We start from the raw sequence: 17,520 nt of genomic DNA, 5'->3' as shown, positions 1-17,520 counted from the left end.
GTCATAAAAAGATCTCTATAATGGAAGAACACATTTTGTTTGCAGGAGCCATTTATAGTCTCTACTTTGATCTGTTTTTTCTTTCAGTATGGGAGCATCTGATAGTCATTTATTTTTCTCATGTCTACTTCCCCAGTTACATCTTCAGACTGAGCTGTACACGGCTGGGCCAGTGGGCCATCGGCTATGTGACGGCAGATGGAAACATACTCCAGACCATTCCCCACAACAAACCCCTCTTCCAGGCCCTCATAGATGGTTTCAGAGAAGGATTGTAAGTCCACTGGCATTTCATTTGGCACACTAACCTGTCATTTTGTTTGGTTCTTTGATCTGCAGTTCTGTGTCACTGTGGCTGATTTCCGGTGCTCATTTGTTGCAGTTTTAATGGTAATATTATCTATACTGTAAGTCAAACATCCTGCCACACAGGGCTCCTTTTTTTCTATGCTTTTTACTTGTTTCCCCTCTTCTCATCCCACAAAGCATGCTATGTCCTGTCAGCTTAAACCAATTCAGCCATATCATATTGCTTGTTCTCATCATTCCAGTGTTATCATAACCAGAATAGAATTGCCGGTTTCTAATGTGCAGCTCAGTCAGTGGTTTAGCCGGCTGGCACGAAACTCATCTCTTTATGCCAGCACTGATTCCTTTTGTTTAATGAAAGCTATAGTTGGCCAGTCTCAACCTGTAATCAAATCCTGATTTTAAACTGGGAAAGTCTATGCAGTATATTGCCTGCATCTACAAAACATTTATCAAATGGTAATTACAGCATTTGACCCATTTGTAAGATAGTCACGTACTGTACTTGCATGAACTTGGTGATGATGTTGGATGAATGGATTGAACAGATGTTTTCATTACCACAGCTTTTAGGTGTACGTGCAGTATAATCATGCTAACTAATCATAATGATAACTTTTAAATGAAAATACCTTAAAGGGAATTTCTGTGTTTATCCTCTAATTTTATGTTTTGCTTCTTCAGCTATTTATTCCCTGACGGCCGAACCCAAAACCCTGACCTGACAGGACTCTGTGAGCCTTCACCTCAAGACCATATCAAAGTCACACAGGTCAGAACCGTGTGCTTCTCAGACTGCATCTTCAGTCTTTAATACCTATTATATTGTTGTTGGTCTTTGGCATTTTATTGTAAAAGTCAAATGTTTTGTTTGTTTTTTGTTTTGTATTGTTTTGGGTTTTTTTAAGTGTGGGATATGACAAAAGAAAGACATCATAAAACAACCCAAAGGAAGTGAACAAGCTTTGACTAGTTGTCTAACCAGAAGTTTTAAACAAATGACACTTCAAAAAAGAAAACGTGGTGTTAAAAAATTGCCTTTGTTAATGAAGGATGTGGGTAGTAATATAAAACTGTAGCTAGTGATGTTTTGTACATGAAACCAGTTATTTAAACAGGGTGTTACTTGACTTTAGTGTTGATTTCACAAATGAAACCGTGACGTGACCTGTGATATTTCTACACAAATCAGACCTTTGTTAGTGTGGGGTTGTTCAGTTGATAATGACTGTGTCTCTCCTGCAGTATATAATTCTGTCAACAGATTGAAGAACACATCAATGCTACATGAGCAACACTCAGGGGGTAAACTGTAAAAGGCTTGCATATATTTTATGAACATACAAATTTTGCTTGAGGACAAGACTGAAAGTAAAAATCCGCCCCCACATTTCAGCCTTGTTCCAAGTTGTTCTAGGCTGGTTCAAACTAATCTCAGGTGCGGTGAGGAGCGTATGATGTTACTGTGTTCAGGCGCTGAAAGCTCATAGTTGTCTCGTTTTTTCCCCTCAGGAGCAATATGAGCTGTACTGTGAGATGGGCTCCACTTTCCAGCTGTGTAAAATCTGTGCAGAGAATGACAAGGATGTGAAGATTGAGCCCTGTGGTCATCTTATGTGCACCTCCTGCCTCACTGCTTGGCAGGTACGAGTGTGGGTGGATGGAAGGGGTTTGTGTGGGCTGGTTGTTCCAAGCTAAGTGTCATAAGTTGTACCTGTTCAGAGGAGAATTCTCTGTTGAAGTGCTCTTCTCCACAGATGTAACAGATGTGTGAAAGCACATAACCTTTTATTCCTGTTGTCTTGCACCTGCAGGAGTCAGAGGGACAGGGAACAGGATGTCCCTTCTGTCGCTGTGAGATTAAGGGTACAGAGCCCATCGTCGTGGATCCTTTTGACCCTAAGGACAACAGCGGGGGCTCCTGCAGGAGCACATTTGGGGCTGAGGGTGCTCCATCACCCAGTTATGATGACGACGACGACGACAGACTTGAAGACCCCCACCTGATGATGAGCAAACTTGCCTGTACAAAGGTACAATTGTGAAAAGACTTAACTTTCTTTTACTTCCTTGCTTACTTGAAATAAAACTTATTGCGGTATTTGTCAGTTTCCAGTCTTGAAGTTGGACAAATTGTTCTAGTGCTTTCCATTGATAAAACGTAGGCACTTGACTTGGTTAGTTTGACGCCCTGGGTGCAACTGGTATGTTCCTACTGTCCACTTCTCTGTTTTTCTGAGACCCTTCTCTTTACAGATGAAACGCTCCCTCCTTTGCCCTTTTCACTTTTTGTGGACTTCAAGTTCGCAGCTCATATCTGAAGTCTTTCATCTCTATCTTTCATGGTGCCCATGCAGCAGCTTTTTTGTGCTTCTTGGTATTTGAGATGTGGGGAATTCTCCTATCTTACATCTTTTTTACACCTCTGAGAAACTCTGGATCCATTAGCCTGCTTATAAGTAAATACCTGACACATACTTTGATGTGGTCCCTGGAATTTCTTTGGCTTTGATTGCTGGCCTCCATCTATCGTTGCCTTTTTCTTTAAATGCAGTAGTATACTATAAAGTACTTAGATGTGCTTCATAAATATTTTGTGTTAATATATTAGGTTCATGTGTTTCATGTTGAAACTAAATGCACCTATTTTATGGTTTGCAAAGATATTATGGGAATATTATAAACACATTTCAGTCTCAGTCACATCACTCTGACACAAACAAACTTTATAATCTGCCTAAATGTAGAATTTGTGGTAGATCTGTTACAATGGAAGTTGTATGGGTGTATCTTCTGTCTCAAGACATGTGGCAGTTCCTCAATAAATAAGTTGTCAAGCTGTGGGATACACTCGGCACTCTAAAATTCAATATTGTGCATAATTCTTTTTAAAAAAGCATAAAAATAAAAGCTTGTGTTATGATTTCTGATTTTGTGCTCAAATCAAAAATGGATAACGATGATTACAGTTCCATCAGTGGCAAGACCTAGAAGTGATGGTCACTAACAGTAACATAAAACAGGGTTTTACCAGTAACCCGTGTTAAAAATGTCAGTTCGAGTCAGTTCTCAACCTCATATTTGAAGTTCACACATATGGGGACTCAACCACACTCGCGAGTTGGTTTAAAAAATGATGATCTTTGTCAAAAAGTTAGGTTCAGCAAAAATAAGCTTACTGCTAACTTACTGTGTGTATAAGCCACAGACTGTTCAGGATTATATGGTGACAAACGGCAGGAGCACTGCAATATGATGCAGTTTATTACAGTACATTTAGTCCAGTTTTAATTTTTTCTTTAGTCACAGATCATTACACATAAATATTCCCATAACTTCTACTGTTTTATGGTCATCTTAGATTTGACCATATATAGAGAAGCAAGATGGGAGTTGGAGCCTTGTGTGTTCCTCTTAATCCATACACAACACAATTTAGTTTACGTTTTAAAAAACTGTGTGGGGCACTAACATTAGATTGGCAGGAGCATTCTTCGTGTATATCATGCAGAGTGTAACAGCTGATTGCATTAGAATATTTCCAATATAGCAGCATTTGATCACGTGTTCTGCTCTTGTGAATGTGATCCAGGTGGAGCGCCCTCCATCACCCATGTCCATGCCTCCTCAGTCCTCTCTTCCCCCCGTGCCACCTAGATTAGACCTGCTACCACACAGACCTCCCAACCCTCCTGGAGCCTCAAGCCCAGGGGTCACTACTAAGGTACATACACCCCATGTCTTTATGTAGATGGACTTTTTTTAGATCTTTTTATAGTGTAAGTTCTGTTACTTGACATGCTTGTAACATAAAAACTATTTCCATGTTGCTACAAAATGCAGCTAGTTCACTGTTTGACTGTGACTTGATTTTGCATCCTGAATTAAAGCAGTGAACAAAACCAGACAAAAAATTTAGTAGATTCATGTGTTGGAAGTTAGAAAGATCAGTGCTTATAATTAATAAAGTATCTCTACTAACTTGAACATTGATGTTACCACCCATTTCTTCTTAAATGTACTTAAATAGAAACTGTAGATGTGAAAATTGTTTGCAGAGGAGAAAAAATATTTTTCCTTCTATGTTATTTATTAATATAAGTGACAAATACTATTTATTATGATGTCAGAACTGGGTAAAAAGGACTATTTCCAGCATTGAAGACTACAGCACAGAGTTTTGTTTGATTTCAAATCAATATTTCATGTATTTTAAATGAACTCTGTTCATCTTTCTTACTCCCCTCCAGGCAGCCTCTCATCACAAAGACAAACCTCTTCCACTCCCCCCAGCACTGAGGGATCTCCCCCCTCCTCCTCCCCCAGATCGGCCTCTTACATCTGGGACAGCCTCTGAAGGACGGCTGCAGAGACGGCCCTTACCCTGCACTCCTGGGGAGCCCCCTCGAGATAAGCTCCCTCCTACACCTCCAAATCGGCCCATGGGTGAATGGAACTCCAGGCCTGTTCCCAAGGCCCCCACCTCATCTTCATCGTCCTCATCCTCGTCTTCTTCATCCACTCAAGTGTCCAGTCTGGGAGGGGACATTCGAGCAGGTGTCAGAGAACTCTCAAACAGACACTCCCTCCCCTTGGCGCTGCCCTCCGCCCTGGACACCCGCTCAGACTCCCAGAAGAACAACAGCTCCCTCAGTCTGGACCACCAGCTGGTTAGTTTGTGTTTTCATCAGCTACAGTTACAAGCACATTGCTTTTTAGTAGTTACTGTTCACAAAATAAAACTGAATGGCCAAATGTGGTGCCGCCCTTCTAATAAAGCAGTGCAGTGGATTTTTAGCACAGTCAGTCACTACACAGACACTGTTCATAACTGTTTGACACAGCAGGGGAATAAAATGAATGGACTTTTCATAATTTCCCAAAAGAAAGACAAATCCTTTAACGTGATTAGAATATGGTTTGGTAAACTGATTTTCTGAGATTTCTGTTTCTGTATCTTTTCCAGAACTTTTCCGCAGTACCCGGTCAAGAATACGACAACCCTAAAGTCAAGTCCTCAGCCTCAGCCAGTGCCATCTATTCACTGGCAAGCAGGTATGTTGTACTAGCACTATAATGACATCACACCAATAAGAATAAATCGTACAAAGCAAATACAACACGCATATATTAGTTAATTAATTTGATAAAATGTCTTGTTTTGCTTTTACATATCCAAATTTACACTTTCCCCATAAATTCCTCTGGGTTTGTTTGTTCTCAGACCATCTCCTACCCTGAGGTCTGTGACAGGAGAGGAGGCATGTGACAGTGAGGAGGAGTCAGAGTACATGATCCCCTCCTCTCGCCCTGTCCTGCCCCCTGTTACCGCACCACCTATTGGGGAGATCACGCAAGTCCCTCGACCTTCGCAGCCTCAGTCTGTATCAGCACTCCAGACACAGAACCAAGTCTCCACACTCAGCTCACGGTATTTAAAACACTTAGTGAATCTTTCACCAGCAGCACATATAGATTGAATTCCTTTGGTGATGGCAGTACCCTGTATCCTACTGTTTTGTCCTTGTAGGCTTACACTGACTGAATTAGAGGATGGGCCTCAAATGTATGAAGCCATGTACAACGTCCAGTCCAGGTCACAACAAGCAAGAGATTCAGGTATTTTAATTATCCTGATTTAATGCAAATCTATGCAGATACATTTTTTTCTCTGCTTTAAAATGAAATGCTGGGGGAGCAACACTGACTTTAGCCAGTTAATCTAAATTTGTGAATATTAGCTAGTTTCACTCAAAGATCCTCACACTTGTGAGTGAACTAAAGAGCATATAAACTGTATGTATAAATGAAACTAGGCATATGCTGAATCCCTACTTCAGAGTTTTCAGAGCTAACACATTGTTTTCCGCCCTTCCCAGACTATTCAGATTTGCCCCCTCTGTCAATGACCAATGGACCCAGAGACCACACAGCTGAGGACAGGGAAGAAGAGGAAAATGGCTACGACTTCCCCAAACCCCGACTGCCGCAGCCCCCTGCCCGACGGACCCTTTCTGAACTGGGAGGGTCTTCTTCCTCATCTTCGTCCTCCTCATCATGCTCATCCTCCACAGCTGCTTTCAGCCGCCTTTCTTTAGATTCAGACGCTGGAGCTGCAGCATGTGAGTATACCTGGCCCTCTTGAGCTGGAGCTTGATTTGAATATTCTACTCTGCAGTATAATTGCACATTGTAATAAATAGAATGTTAGAGTCCAGACGTTTTGTGGTGGTGTTACTGCAGCAAATGCAGCGTTACCTGCCTTACAAAAATAAGTACGACTCAGAGGAGAAATGTATCATGGAGAGCTGGAGCAGAACAGGACTCAAAGACAACATGAGCCTGCTGCTTTAGAGGATTTTAGTGGAAGCACTGATGATCTTAATGAAGAAATCTCGTGCTGATATTGAAGCCTTTTGTTGATGAAAGCCTCAGCTCTAAAAGTTTTTTTTTTCTATAAGACAACCTTTTAATTCTCAGATTATCTCTGATGTGAGCTGACATTTACTGATGATTGCCAGGTGTTTGATTGTTGCACTAAAGACCTGAATCTTTGTATCTGGTGCATCGACCAGTTAAGTGGCTCTCAGACACACTGACAAACTCTCAGATCATAATTGGACTCTTTATGAGCACTTTATTAAAGGTCGCTCAAATAGAAAGGTCAACCCAGTTCACCATATATCCAGTATGATATAAACCTGTGTCTTAACTCAGACTTATACTCTGTGTAAGTCTCTCTGCTGCAGGTGCTGAGGTTCAAAGATGAGGAGCTTTTTCAAATTACATCTAAATAATTCCCAGTAAAATGAATCATCTCTCACTATATTGACTTTTAGGGCATCTAATTTATGACGATTTACACAGAACCAAAACAACAACAAAAAAAAAAACTAGCTTTCCAGACATTTTGTCTTTAAAAGCAAATGCACCCTCTCTCCTTCTTTCTTTAGCCTTCTCAGAGCCAGTGGAGGCACCAGAGAGACCTCCAAAGCCCCTGCCCAGGCGAATCAACTCGGAGCGTCGACCGAGCCCTGTCCCACCCGTCCCCACTCCATCTAGTAGTGGGGCTACAGGAGAAGCCAACCCCCAAATCAGCAGCGAGATTGAGCACCTCATGAGTCAGGGCTACTCTTACCAGGACATCCAGAAAGCACTGATGATTGCACAGAACAATATTGAAATGGCCAAGAATATCTTGCGCGAGTTTGTCTCTATTCCCTCCACTGCGCATGTTCTCACATAGCACAGTCCTAAGGCCTCTCTGTTGTGTTTGCTCTGTCGCCCTAGCTTGGCCAAGCCTGGTTGGGTTTAGGTTGGTGCAGGCCAGCCCAAAGCCCAAACATTGTCTGCAGCACTACCTGTGGTGCTGGCTGATGCCCTATACCCCTGTGGATTTTTAACTGGCTGTTACTCCGGGAAGCTCGCAGCATCTCTGGGACTTCGCGCCCTGCACTCCATGCGCTTTCAACAGTGTCTGACCTTCTTTAAACTGCTACAGCAGGCCTCCTTGTTTTAATGATGGCAATGCCACATCTCTCAAGACTTTCATATGAATCCTGGAAAGACATTGTTCTCTTTCATGTCAAAGCCTCTTGCTGAAAATGTAACCAACACCTCACAGATAAAACAAAAATGTATGTCTATATGAGAATTTAATATATGAGTAAATATATATATTAAATGTGTGTAATATATTCAGTACGTGCATATACAGTATGTGAAAATGATTCAGCATTTGAGGGGTCGCTGTTGGTACATCGGCTGTGTGTAGACGGGGACCAGGTGAAGGAGGGTTTGGCCCTGAGGGAAGTGAGAGTGTAGAGACGTACATGTGAGGCAGAGGGAGTGTGTGGTTGTCTCCAGGATTTGTTGTTGAGCAGCAGTTTGGAAGACGTGCAGAGGAGCTTTGTCATTACAATTTCAGTCTGTTATGGCCTTTGATTAACAATTTTGCTTTGGTACTTTTTTCTCTTTCTTTTAGTTTTTTTTCTAGAGAAACATGCTTGTTTTGTCTTGTTTGTGTTGTGTTTTCAGAGTAGCATGACGATGGTTTCAGGTCTGGACTGTTGTCTGGCAACGTGTGCGTCTATATATGCGTGACTGTGTGTTGGAGTATGCATGTATGTGTCTGCCAGACCTTCTCCTCATGACCTGCTCTTAAATGAACCCCTGTTCCTGTACAACATGAATGTGGAATTACAGTGAGTATGCTCAGACTCATGCTCTGTAAACGTACTACTGCTCTAACTCATGGCAGGGCTTTGTGCAGCTGTAGAGCCTGGCAGTGAGATTATTACGAAGGCATATTAATTGACGACCCTGCAGGCTAGTGCTGCGTGATCCATGGTGGCTGAAAGGTTTTCGTTCTGTCTTTGTCGAACTTCATTGGCTGAGGGGTTCAGGTTTCTGTCTCCTGCTCAGTGCAGTGATATGAAACAAACATAAGAAAGTCATTGATTTACTTTGATAATATATTATTGTAATATGATCATAAACATTGTTATTATAATTAATTCAGAAGTGCTTCACTGCTGCTACTATTGTTAGTGCTAAACAATTAAGCCTTAAATGTACATTTGTGAATATTGTGTTTAACCGTCATCCTGTTTCTTTGAAGTGACAGTATCATCCGTGTTTCTGCAGTCCATAATGTAGCATACTTGAAAGTACAGATGGCTTGTGAGTCCCAAGCCGTCGACTCTTCAGTGTTTTAAAATCTTTTTTTGTGGTTGTTGTTGTTTTTATGTATTATCTATGATTCTCTTAAGGTAGATTCAGTAATAAAGCAAGCACAATGCTTTAGACATGGAAACCAGCCATTTTGTAATAGATCAAAGCTTCACTTTCACGTCAGTTTCCGTTCTTCACTGGTGTTTGCCCCTACTGAAAGGGAGTGAATGCAGAAGCTTTTTAAAAACGTTGGCTCATGGGTTTGCCGGCCCGTCCCCCAAGTCTATGTTGAAATCAGTATTTGGGCCAACTGTAAGAACTAACTCAGGAATCTTGTTTATCTAACTAAGTGGTGTTCACCCTAGCTGTCAAACATTGGAGGAGACTCATTGGAGACAGCAGCTCACCTGGCAGCTGCCTGTTCATCCAGGTGACGAGTAGCCAAAAGCATCCGCTTAATGAAGTCACACAAGTAGCCAATTCCTTTTTTTTTTTTTTTTTTTTTTTTGTTGGGTCACATTTTAACTTGCACATGTTTTATATTATTTCCAATGTTTGCAGGCCTAGAGACAGGAGCCTAATTTCCAGGTACTATGAATGAGTAACATATTAATGCAAGGAGCTTTTAGGTACATTGACTTGAACATCTCTCAGCATATGAAGAATGTTTTTTGATTTGTTTTGTTTATTTGGGAGGGTGTCAATCATGTCAATAGCTCTGGGTAAAGCTCTTTGTTGACTGGAAGGTATCTCCACCGCACTGTCAGGCCATCCTCTAGTTTTGTTTATTTGTTTGTTTTTGTATTTTTCCTGTTCCAGGTTGCCTTGAGAAACTTCTTGAATGATGGGTAATGAACGGGGAGGTCCCCCAATCCTCAATATTGTACCAATGTTTTATTGATGTTTATCGAGGACAGCGTGTCGTTGTTGTGTATAATTTACCTTTTATTCTTGTTTATCTCAGTATACCAGTTTGTGCTTTGATACTGTCACTCTAAAGAAAAGCAAATTGTATAAAGTTAGTGATATGAAAAAAAAATGGCTGTTTTATTTCCTTTTGCATTCCTGTACATGTATGTTGTTCCAAAGCTTTTGTTTACTTATGTGAATAATTCTGTGAGCAGTGCCATATGTTTAGAGATTTTCACCATGTTTAGAATAAGGCCTTGTTTTGGAAGTTTGTCGGTATTGATCTGTACCTGTTGATCTGCGAAGGCAAAATTGTGCAGTATTGCTCGTATTAATGTCCTCTTCGCCGCATCAGGCCTCACCCAGGAGTATAGAGCTGATCTGAAAGGCCTTAGCTTCTCTCAGGATCAGTGCTCTGTCTCAGAGGTGCTGGATGCGCATCATCAGCCACTTTTGCCCCGCAGTCACTCTGTTGGGGTACTTCAACGTTTTGCCAGAAGAGGGAGCTGTTGTTCCATGTAGCCGTGTCGCCTCTCTGCGTCAGTAAAAGGCCTTTATTAACGTTTCGATGGTTTTTAAAGCTCATATCACTTTGGAAGTATGCACAGTGCTGTTAATAAAGTAAGCAGAAGCCCTGACGTGTCTCTCTTCACTTTAAAGGGTTAAAGCAACTCTTGTCAAAGCAGGAGGAAAAGCTGAGGTGGGATCAGTAATCTTAATGACGGCAGGAAAAGTACAAAGAGACAAGACGCTGAACATGAGAAATGACTTTAAATTTGTTGACACTGTTTTAAAGATGATGCATAAAGGTGCGATTAACAATGCAGTGCAGTTTCTATTCAACATATTCAGATGTTGATGTTACAGATGTTAAGAACCTACAGACAGGTTCATCACCTCTATTTCTGTTTACATCCTGGAGCTGAAAGTCTTGAAGGTCCAGTAATGGATTTGGTAATTGCATTAAAAAGCCCAAACCTGATTTGACTGCTCGCCTATCAAATCAGCGTCATATCTGAGCCATTTTCCAAACTCTTACTGTACGTAACTTAATAAACCTGTAACATACTTCTAAATGCATGACATGCTCAGTACTGTCCGCAGGAGTAAGACAACATTAACATGCTTTAGTTGTTTACGTGTTACATGCCTGTAATTTATTGTTTCCTGAAATGTTGGTATAGTGTTGATCATAGGGGAATAATGATAAACACTTCTTTCCCTTCTCCATGTGACATCTCCACTTCCTGTCAAATCTTTTTGTAGACAAACTACAATATTTTTATTGTGTTGAGTGTGACCTGCTGTGCGTTGACAAAATGTCACTATGGGGAAGCTAACAGTTATTGGAATTAATTGGAAAACTAACAGTTTCTCACAGTTTCTATTTGTCCTGTAATTAGTACCAAATCACACACTGTCGCGCTTTCTAGGGAAACTTAGTGGGAAATAATTAGGCAAATATGTACTTTGTAAATCAGCAGCACTCTGACATTAAACTCTTGGAAGTTCAGTTGTTTTATGAAGCAATGATGAAGCTCGCTGCCTCATTTAGACACATGCTCAGTTCTTTTTATCAACGAACAGTCAATCTTTATTTGGTATAACCTTCATAAACTACACACAATGACTTTGTTGGTAAATTGGTTCAAATGTCATGACAGAAATTCTACAATAAACAATTCCAAGACATAAAAAAAAAGAAATCTTTAAACGTATGACAGCTGCACAGAGCATCTTGGTTGTTGATTGTCTTTATACTGAATTTGCATATGTGGAGTCACAGTCACTCCCCCTCCTCAGTAGTCATATTTTTCAGTGAAGTAGCATTTAAATGAGGAGTGGGTGTCAATTTAAGGCATCGTCTCTGAGGGGGATTCTGCGTCTCTCTGATCCGACAGATTATTTCTAGTTTCAGTCACCGTGTGAATTCACTCATTCATTACACAGAAGTGTGTCTTTTCCCTACAAGCAGGGCGACTTCATGTCGTGATCCACATTTACCATGAACAAATAATCTGCTCAACGCTCGTCCTCCCCCTTAGAGGAATAGAAATTGCTACAGAGATAAATGTCATTCACATACAGTCACATTTGACAAATCAATTCAAAATCACAACACAATGAAGAATAACCTCAAAGGAATCAGTGCACTGGACTTTAAATACAACTAATAGTACAAAATGTGGTGTTTCTACAAGATTTGAACGTAATTAAGGCATCTGTAACTTTTTAACATCATTGGCAGTGCTTTAACTCAAACATGCAAAGAAAAGAGAATTACCTATAATGTTACCCCTTCTAAGTTGAGTCCTGACTAGACTATTCACCCGTCTCGAAAAATATCTTCTTTAATATACAGTACACAAACTGGGGAGTGTAAGATCAAAGTGTTAGCTGAAGAGAGAAAATACTAAACAAAACAAATTACAAACTGATATGTGAATAAATGTCCAACAGGGTTTTCAGAGCTAAGAGAAAACATGGGTAAGGCTGTGACTGGCTGCAGAGGGACGCATCATTACAACCCCCCAAATTTCAGTGTACAGACTTAAGCAAAACAGAAAGCCGAGACAGAAAAATGAAAATGAAGTCTGCTATCACTACACAGGCTTTTCACGCTCTCTATAAAGAGCATAAAAAAACGAAATAAAGAAAAACTATCTGGTAATTTATTTTTTAGTTCTTTTTTTGTTGTAGTGTTTTTTTTTTTTGAGCTATTTTAAATAATTAAATATATACAGTACATAGATTATAATATGTACACTTGATAAAGAGCTGTTTCAAGCTGTTCTGCAGTGATTCTGTCAGCTGGGTATAAAAACAGTCCCTGGTCAATGTTGTGCTCTAATTATTGTTCTAAGGCTGATCTGCAGTATCCAAAGCTGACTGCAATGAGCAGAGCAGTCTAACATTTGTCCATGGTTTGAAAGCGTGAAGCGTAATAAGCACAGTAATGTCATGAAGCCATCTAATCACGTCTCATTAAAGCTCAGGCTGCAATGTGATGGGATGTAAAGGACAGTAAGCAAAAGCAGCAGCTTGGAATAATTGGACTCCCAGTCATAAGTCTGCGTAACAACCAGCAGACAACTGAGCTTTTTCCATGACAGGACTCTAAGACGAGGAGCTCCGGTGGAGGCTTGAAGGCGTCAGCAGGTGTGAGTCTGAGAGGGAAGAACGGGGACGGCTGCTGTGTTGTCTGCAGTCACTTCTTCACGTCCAGGTAGTCACCGCCCTTTACTCCAGGGAGGAACACACACGAAGACAATCAGGGAGGGAGAGTGAGAGGACGGGGAAAGCATGTCAGTGGTGTTGTGATCAGCAAACAGGTTCAGAACCAGCAACATACAGTAGAAATGAAAGCAGTGCTGTATTTTCCATCGAATCAATGGGAAAAAAGAGGTTTCATATCTCATCTTTGGCCTGAGCCTGTTTTCTGTCTGAGATTAGACATCTACCTGGTCACTGGAAGGTTGCTTCTCTCCATTTACCCCAAGGAGAATGGCTTCCTCTGTGTTATCGCTCTTCATCTCCACCACAATGTTATCTTTGTTCGACTTCTCTTTGGTGCTGCAGGACGAAGAACATGCTCAGGTTGGAAACAATACTCTGTTCGACTGTGCAACCATTACAAGTGATTAGACCTGCGGAGGAGTTTGTATGGTTCTGTGTTGACCTTTACAAAAATTTCTGCTGTTATTAAAAATGAGTCTTTCCATGTTAGAAAACTATTGCTCTGGTTCAAGTTTCACAACAAAGAATTAAAATTCTAATTAAAAAGCATCTATACATCTTTTCCTTTCCACTACTGACCTGCTTTCCACATATATGACATTATGTAGTGGTGAACATCTTATATTTCCTTTGTTATAGATCCTCAAAACACAGCACTGCACTTACAGGTCTTCCTTCCCGGATCTGCCACAGATCCTGCCTGTTTTGTAGAGGAAGTAGAGCACACTCCCCAAGATAGCCAGCAGCAGGATGCAGATGATGATGACTGCAATTACAACACCACTGCCCTCTGGTGGAGAAGAAGCACAAGAACAACCACAGAGCTCATAACTGTAACTGGATAATGAACAAAATGACAGCGTGAAGCAGGAGAGTCGGATACAGGATCAGTTTCACAGGCTGTGTGGCATTCCACAATGTGTAGGTGCGCAACATAGCAGTTTACAGTGTGTCTAACAAGACTGCAGCACTAGCATCATTCAGGTGACACAGATCTGGCAACCTAAAGAAAGGAAGGTGCATCCAGGCGTATGGGAGGAGAGGTGTGATGTACAACAGCATGACAACATGCACGGGAAGCTGTGACGATCATGAACCATTTAGTGATGGTTCGAGGTTTTGAGAGAGGACGGTCTAAGGAATGCTAGGAGGTGAGAGAGGGAGATGCTGTGGAGGAGAAGTGGAAGAAGGATTTGTGCTCTTGAGATGAAGAGGTGAGGGAGAATCTGCAGCAGCGTAACATACAAACCTTTCTTTTTCTTTGTTGGGTTAGCTGTTTCTGCTTTGACTGAGGAAAACCACATGAGCACAATTATCAGTGGGTGACTGGATATATTACAGATGTCATTAGACACACACACACACAGACACACACACAGACACACACACAGTAAGTGTTTAATTTGATGTTTTCAACCAAAACATTTATTCTACAGGCAATGTCGGACTGGGCAATGTCATTTAAACAGCACTTTGCGAGAAACCTCCTCTGAGGGGCTGGAACTTTCCTGGCATTACACACAACAGCGGTGGGAGGCAGAAGGACAGAGAAAACACAAGGCAGCAACACTAATGGGAGTCAGGAGACTGGCTCTGAGTGCATTTTAAGGATCAGCTGTTTTCTAGAGTCACAGTGCAGCGTAATGCAAACAGGACAGCTTTACTAACACCTTATAAATTCTGCTCTGTGCAGGGTGTAAAGTCATCTTTGTTCTTTTCATTCACACATAATGTGTGATAAATGAGTCTTTAAGATAACACACAGCCTCAGGATCATTACCTCTTCACAATTATAAATACCCTGTAGAAACCACAGAGTTTTCAATAAGCCAGCGTACTAATAGCTGCAGCCTTCAGGTGCTTTTTATTTTTCCTTTCCTCACCCTCATGGCTTCTGTGTGAGTCTAAACCGTCAAAGAAAGAAAGCCTGTAAACCACAACCCAACACTGAAGATGTACATAAAAAGCTTTTCTGGCAACTTCAGCGTTTCCCTTTAATCGATGCAACACCTCGTTTTAATTGGGATTTTTTTTGACATAGTCATTTTCAGTAGTTGATCTAAGTCATGACTTGATCTGAGTGAATGTGGTCTTACCTGTGCTAGAGGCAATTGTAGTGGTGGTTGTATTGGTAGTGCTAGTAGTAGTAGTAGTAGTAGTAGTAGTAGTAGTAGTGGTGGTGGTGGCTGGTGTAGTGGTGGTGGTGGTGGTGGTGGTGGCTGGTGTAGTGGTATGTTTGGCTGAAAACAGGTACAGAAGGGAGGACACTCTCTGTTAACACACTAGGGCGGAGGGGAGAACATTCAACAGCCACACAGCTTCACAGTGTCTTGTCCAAAACAACAACAACAACAACAACACTGATGCTGATGTCCAGATGCTGTATAGCACAACATCTGGAAGAGCTTGACAATTGAAATGAAACAAAGAAGTGATGAAGACGAGAAGAGGAAAACAAGGGCGGGGGGGGGGGGCAAGTGGGGCAGACAGACAGAGGTTTACACGCATAAAGACTCAAAGAGCGGAGACAGGACAGGCAGCAGGGACTCACTGGCTTTGATGCTGAAGGTCAGTTGGTCCGTGCCGTACTCGTTGGAGGCAGTGCAAACCACTGTGATGTCAGAGGTGACCTTGACTTTGACCACACCCTCTACGCCCTCGTCAGTCACCGTTTGGGATGATTCCTTGAGGACCTGGCAGAAATGTCATAATGGACTGAAAGGGCTTGCAGTCTAACTCAGTGAGCATGCATTGTGACAAAGTGGATTTGGGTCGCAGCTCTAGCTTTTTGAGAAGCTTCCTTCTGCTGTACCTTTCCATCAGCAGTGCTCCAGGTGATGCTGGGAGCAGGGAAGCCTCTGACGACGCAGCTCAGGTCAACGCTATTCTCAAAACTTTCTTCTACCTCTGTGTTGTCTGGCTCTATAATCTTTGGGGGGCCTGCACACAGCGGATCAAGAAACATGACCATGAATAATAGAACTATAATACACTTGTCTTTTAATGGTAGCACTCACCTGAACTACACATCCTATTCTGATGTTCAATGAAGAATCATAGATTGATTTTTGAACAGCAAGCAATGAAATATTCAGTATACAGGCATCTGATCAGACACACCTTTGACATCAACTTGAAATGTGGCGCTGGTTTCCATTCCCTTGATCTCAGGAACAGTCACCACACACACATAAGTCCCGGCTGTGTCGAACGAAGCATTTTTCAGGTTCAATGTGTGACCCTGTAAAACCTCCTTTCCATTCTATCAACACCAGCAAAGAAGAAAAAAGCTCATTTAAAACACACACAAACTCTCTCAAACTGGACTTTGACTATTGTTTACTTCGGCTGATGAGCAGCTAATCTTTGTGACAAAATGAACAATGACAAAATAATACTTCATTGTTTTTTAGGCAAGCTGCCGCCAATAAAAACAATCATGTCAATCCCCAGTTTCAGACTTCATAGTTGGCTGCACACGCATAAGAATAGATTAAATGTAGTAATATAGTGCAGACAGTCTGTTCCCCGCGCTCTGTTGAATGTTTCACACAGTGTCCGACTGCACACAAACCTGCACAGTGATGGTTTTCTGAATGCATGTTAATTCATTTAGTCTATTTTTAGACACTGTACTATGTTTGTGTATGTTACCTTAAACCAGGCTGTGTTAGTTTTGAGAGAAGAGAGGGCGTTGCACGTGGCTTCCAGATCTTCCCCTTGTGCCACCACAATAGCGTTGTTAGGTTCCACAACGGCAGGATCAAGATCTAAAGACACAGCAATCACAGACACAATGGAGGGGTAATGGCTGAAGGCGTGACCGAGCCGTGCACATACATGCAGGTAAAATGTATTTGCTGTTTTCACAAATGAAATCAGTGCAGATTCTTACAGTTGACAGACAGTTCCATAGTTTCTGAGATCTCCTCAATGGTTTCCATGTCCAGAGAGGTACACCGGTAAATTCCACTGTGTAGACGTGTCACGTTACGCAGCACACACACATTGTTCTCCACCACATGCTCAACCTACAAAAACCCAAACAATGTGATAAACACATTGAAGTAACTAATACAACATAGTCCAGCGATGAGACTGTTCTGCGTGAATCATAAAAAGCACAAAAGTGTTGATTTTCTTACGCCTTCATGCCAGATTGAAAGTAACGAGGATGGAGAATTCCCATTGCCTTCGCAGTGAAACTCAATAGAGTCCCCTTCCTTGATTTTGCCCTTTGGTGATTCTACCCAAACCCTTACAGCTGTGGGGGGGTCTGAAAGAGCGAGAGGAAGACAGAGGTCACAACACAAACCTGAACTTTGAAAGCTGTACACTGTTTCATCAGCTCTACAATGAACTTAGACTAAATCTTCAACGGATGTGGTCCTA

The 17,520-nt window shown here is 41.6% G+C and overlaps 2 protein-coding genes across 5 annotated transcripts in view; one reads left to right on the top strand and one right to left on the bottom strand.

Moving 5' to 3' along the window:
* cbl (Cbl proto-oncogene, E3 ubiquitin protein ligase) overlaps positions 1–10,529 on the top strand; it is a 32,555-nt gene extending 22,026 nt beyond the window's left edge. Inside the window, exons 6-16 of the mRNA XM_026338823.1 lie at positions 137–274; positions 994–1,081; positions 1,822–1,953; positions 2,124–2,342; positions 3,902–4,033; positions 4,560–4,979; positions 5,276–5,364; positions 5,534–5,740; positions 5,840–5,928; positions 6,189–6,431; positions 7,263–10,529. Of these exons, the coding sequence (XP_026194608.1) occupies positions 137–274; positions 994–1,081; positions 1,822–1,953; positions 2,124–2,342; positions 3,902–4,033; positions 4,560–4,979; positions 5,276–5,364; positions 5,534–5,740; positions 5,840–5,928; positions 6,189–6,431; positions 7,263–7,555 (2,050 nt within the window). The 3' untranslated portion in view covers positions 7,556–10,529. The remainder of the gene's footprint in view (positions 1–136; positions 275–993; positions 1,082–1,821; positions 1,954–2,123; positions 2,343–3,901; positions 4,034–4,559; positions 4,980–5,275; positions 5,365–5,533; positions 5,741–5,839; positions 5,929–6,188; positions 6,432–7,262) is intronic.
* Positions 10,530–11,461: 932 nt separating this feature from the next.
* mcamb (melanoma cell adhesion molecule b) overlaps positions 11,462–17,520 on the bottom strand; it is a 28,194-nt gene continuing 22,135 nt past the window's right edge. Inside the window, exons 7-17 of one of the 4 annotated variants that reach the window (XM_026338844.1) lie at positions 17,274–17,404; positions 17,024–17,159; positions 16,783–16,898; positions 16,249–16,390; positions 15,941–16,068; positions 15,680–15,821; positions 15,225–15,368; positions 14,378–14,416; positions 13,795–13,918; positions 13,353–13,464; positions 11,462–13,129 (exon numbers count right to left, since the gene is read on the bottom strand). In XM_026338844.1, the coding sequence (XP_026194629.1) occupies positions 13,100–13,129; positions 13,353–13,464; positions 13,795–13,918; positions 14,378–14,416; positions 15,225–15,368; positions 15,680–15,821; positions 15,941–16,068; positions 16,249–16,390; positions 16,783–16,898; positions 17,024–17,159; positions 17,274–17,404 (1,244 nt within the window). In that variant the 3' untranslated portion in view covers positions 11,462–13,099. Of the gene's footprint in view, positions 13,135–13,352; positions 13,465–13,794; positions 13,919–14,377; positions 14,417–15,224; positions 15,369–15,679; positions 15,822–15,940; positions 16,069–16,248; positions 16,391–16,782; positions 16,899–17,023; positions 17,160–17,273; positions 17,405–17,520 lie in introns of all 4 variants that reach the window. The other 3 variants (XM_026338828.1, XM_026338831.1, XM_026338835.1) reach the window with 3 other exon arrangements.

Source organism: Anabas testudineus, chromosome 13, assembly GCF_900324465.2.
Source record: "Anabas testudineus chromosome 13, fAnaTes1.2, whole genome shotgun sequence".
NCBI lineage: Eukaryota > Metazoa > Chordata > Actinopteri > Anabantiformes > Anabantidae > Anabas > Anabas testudineus.
The sequence above is the reverse complement of the archived record's forward strand: the minus strand, read 5'-3'. Positions and strand labels throughout refer to the sequence as shown.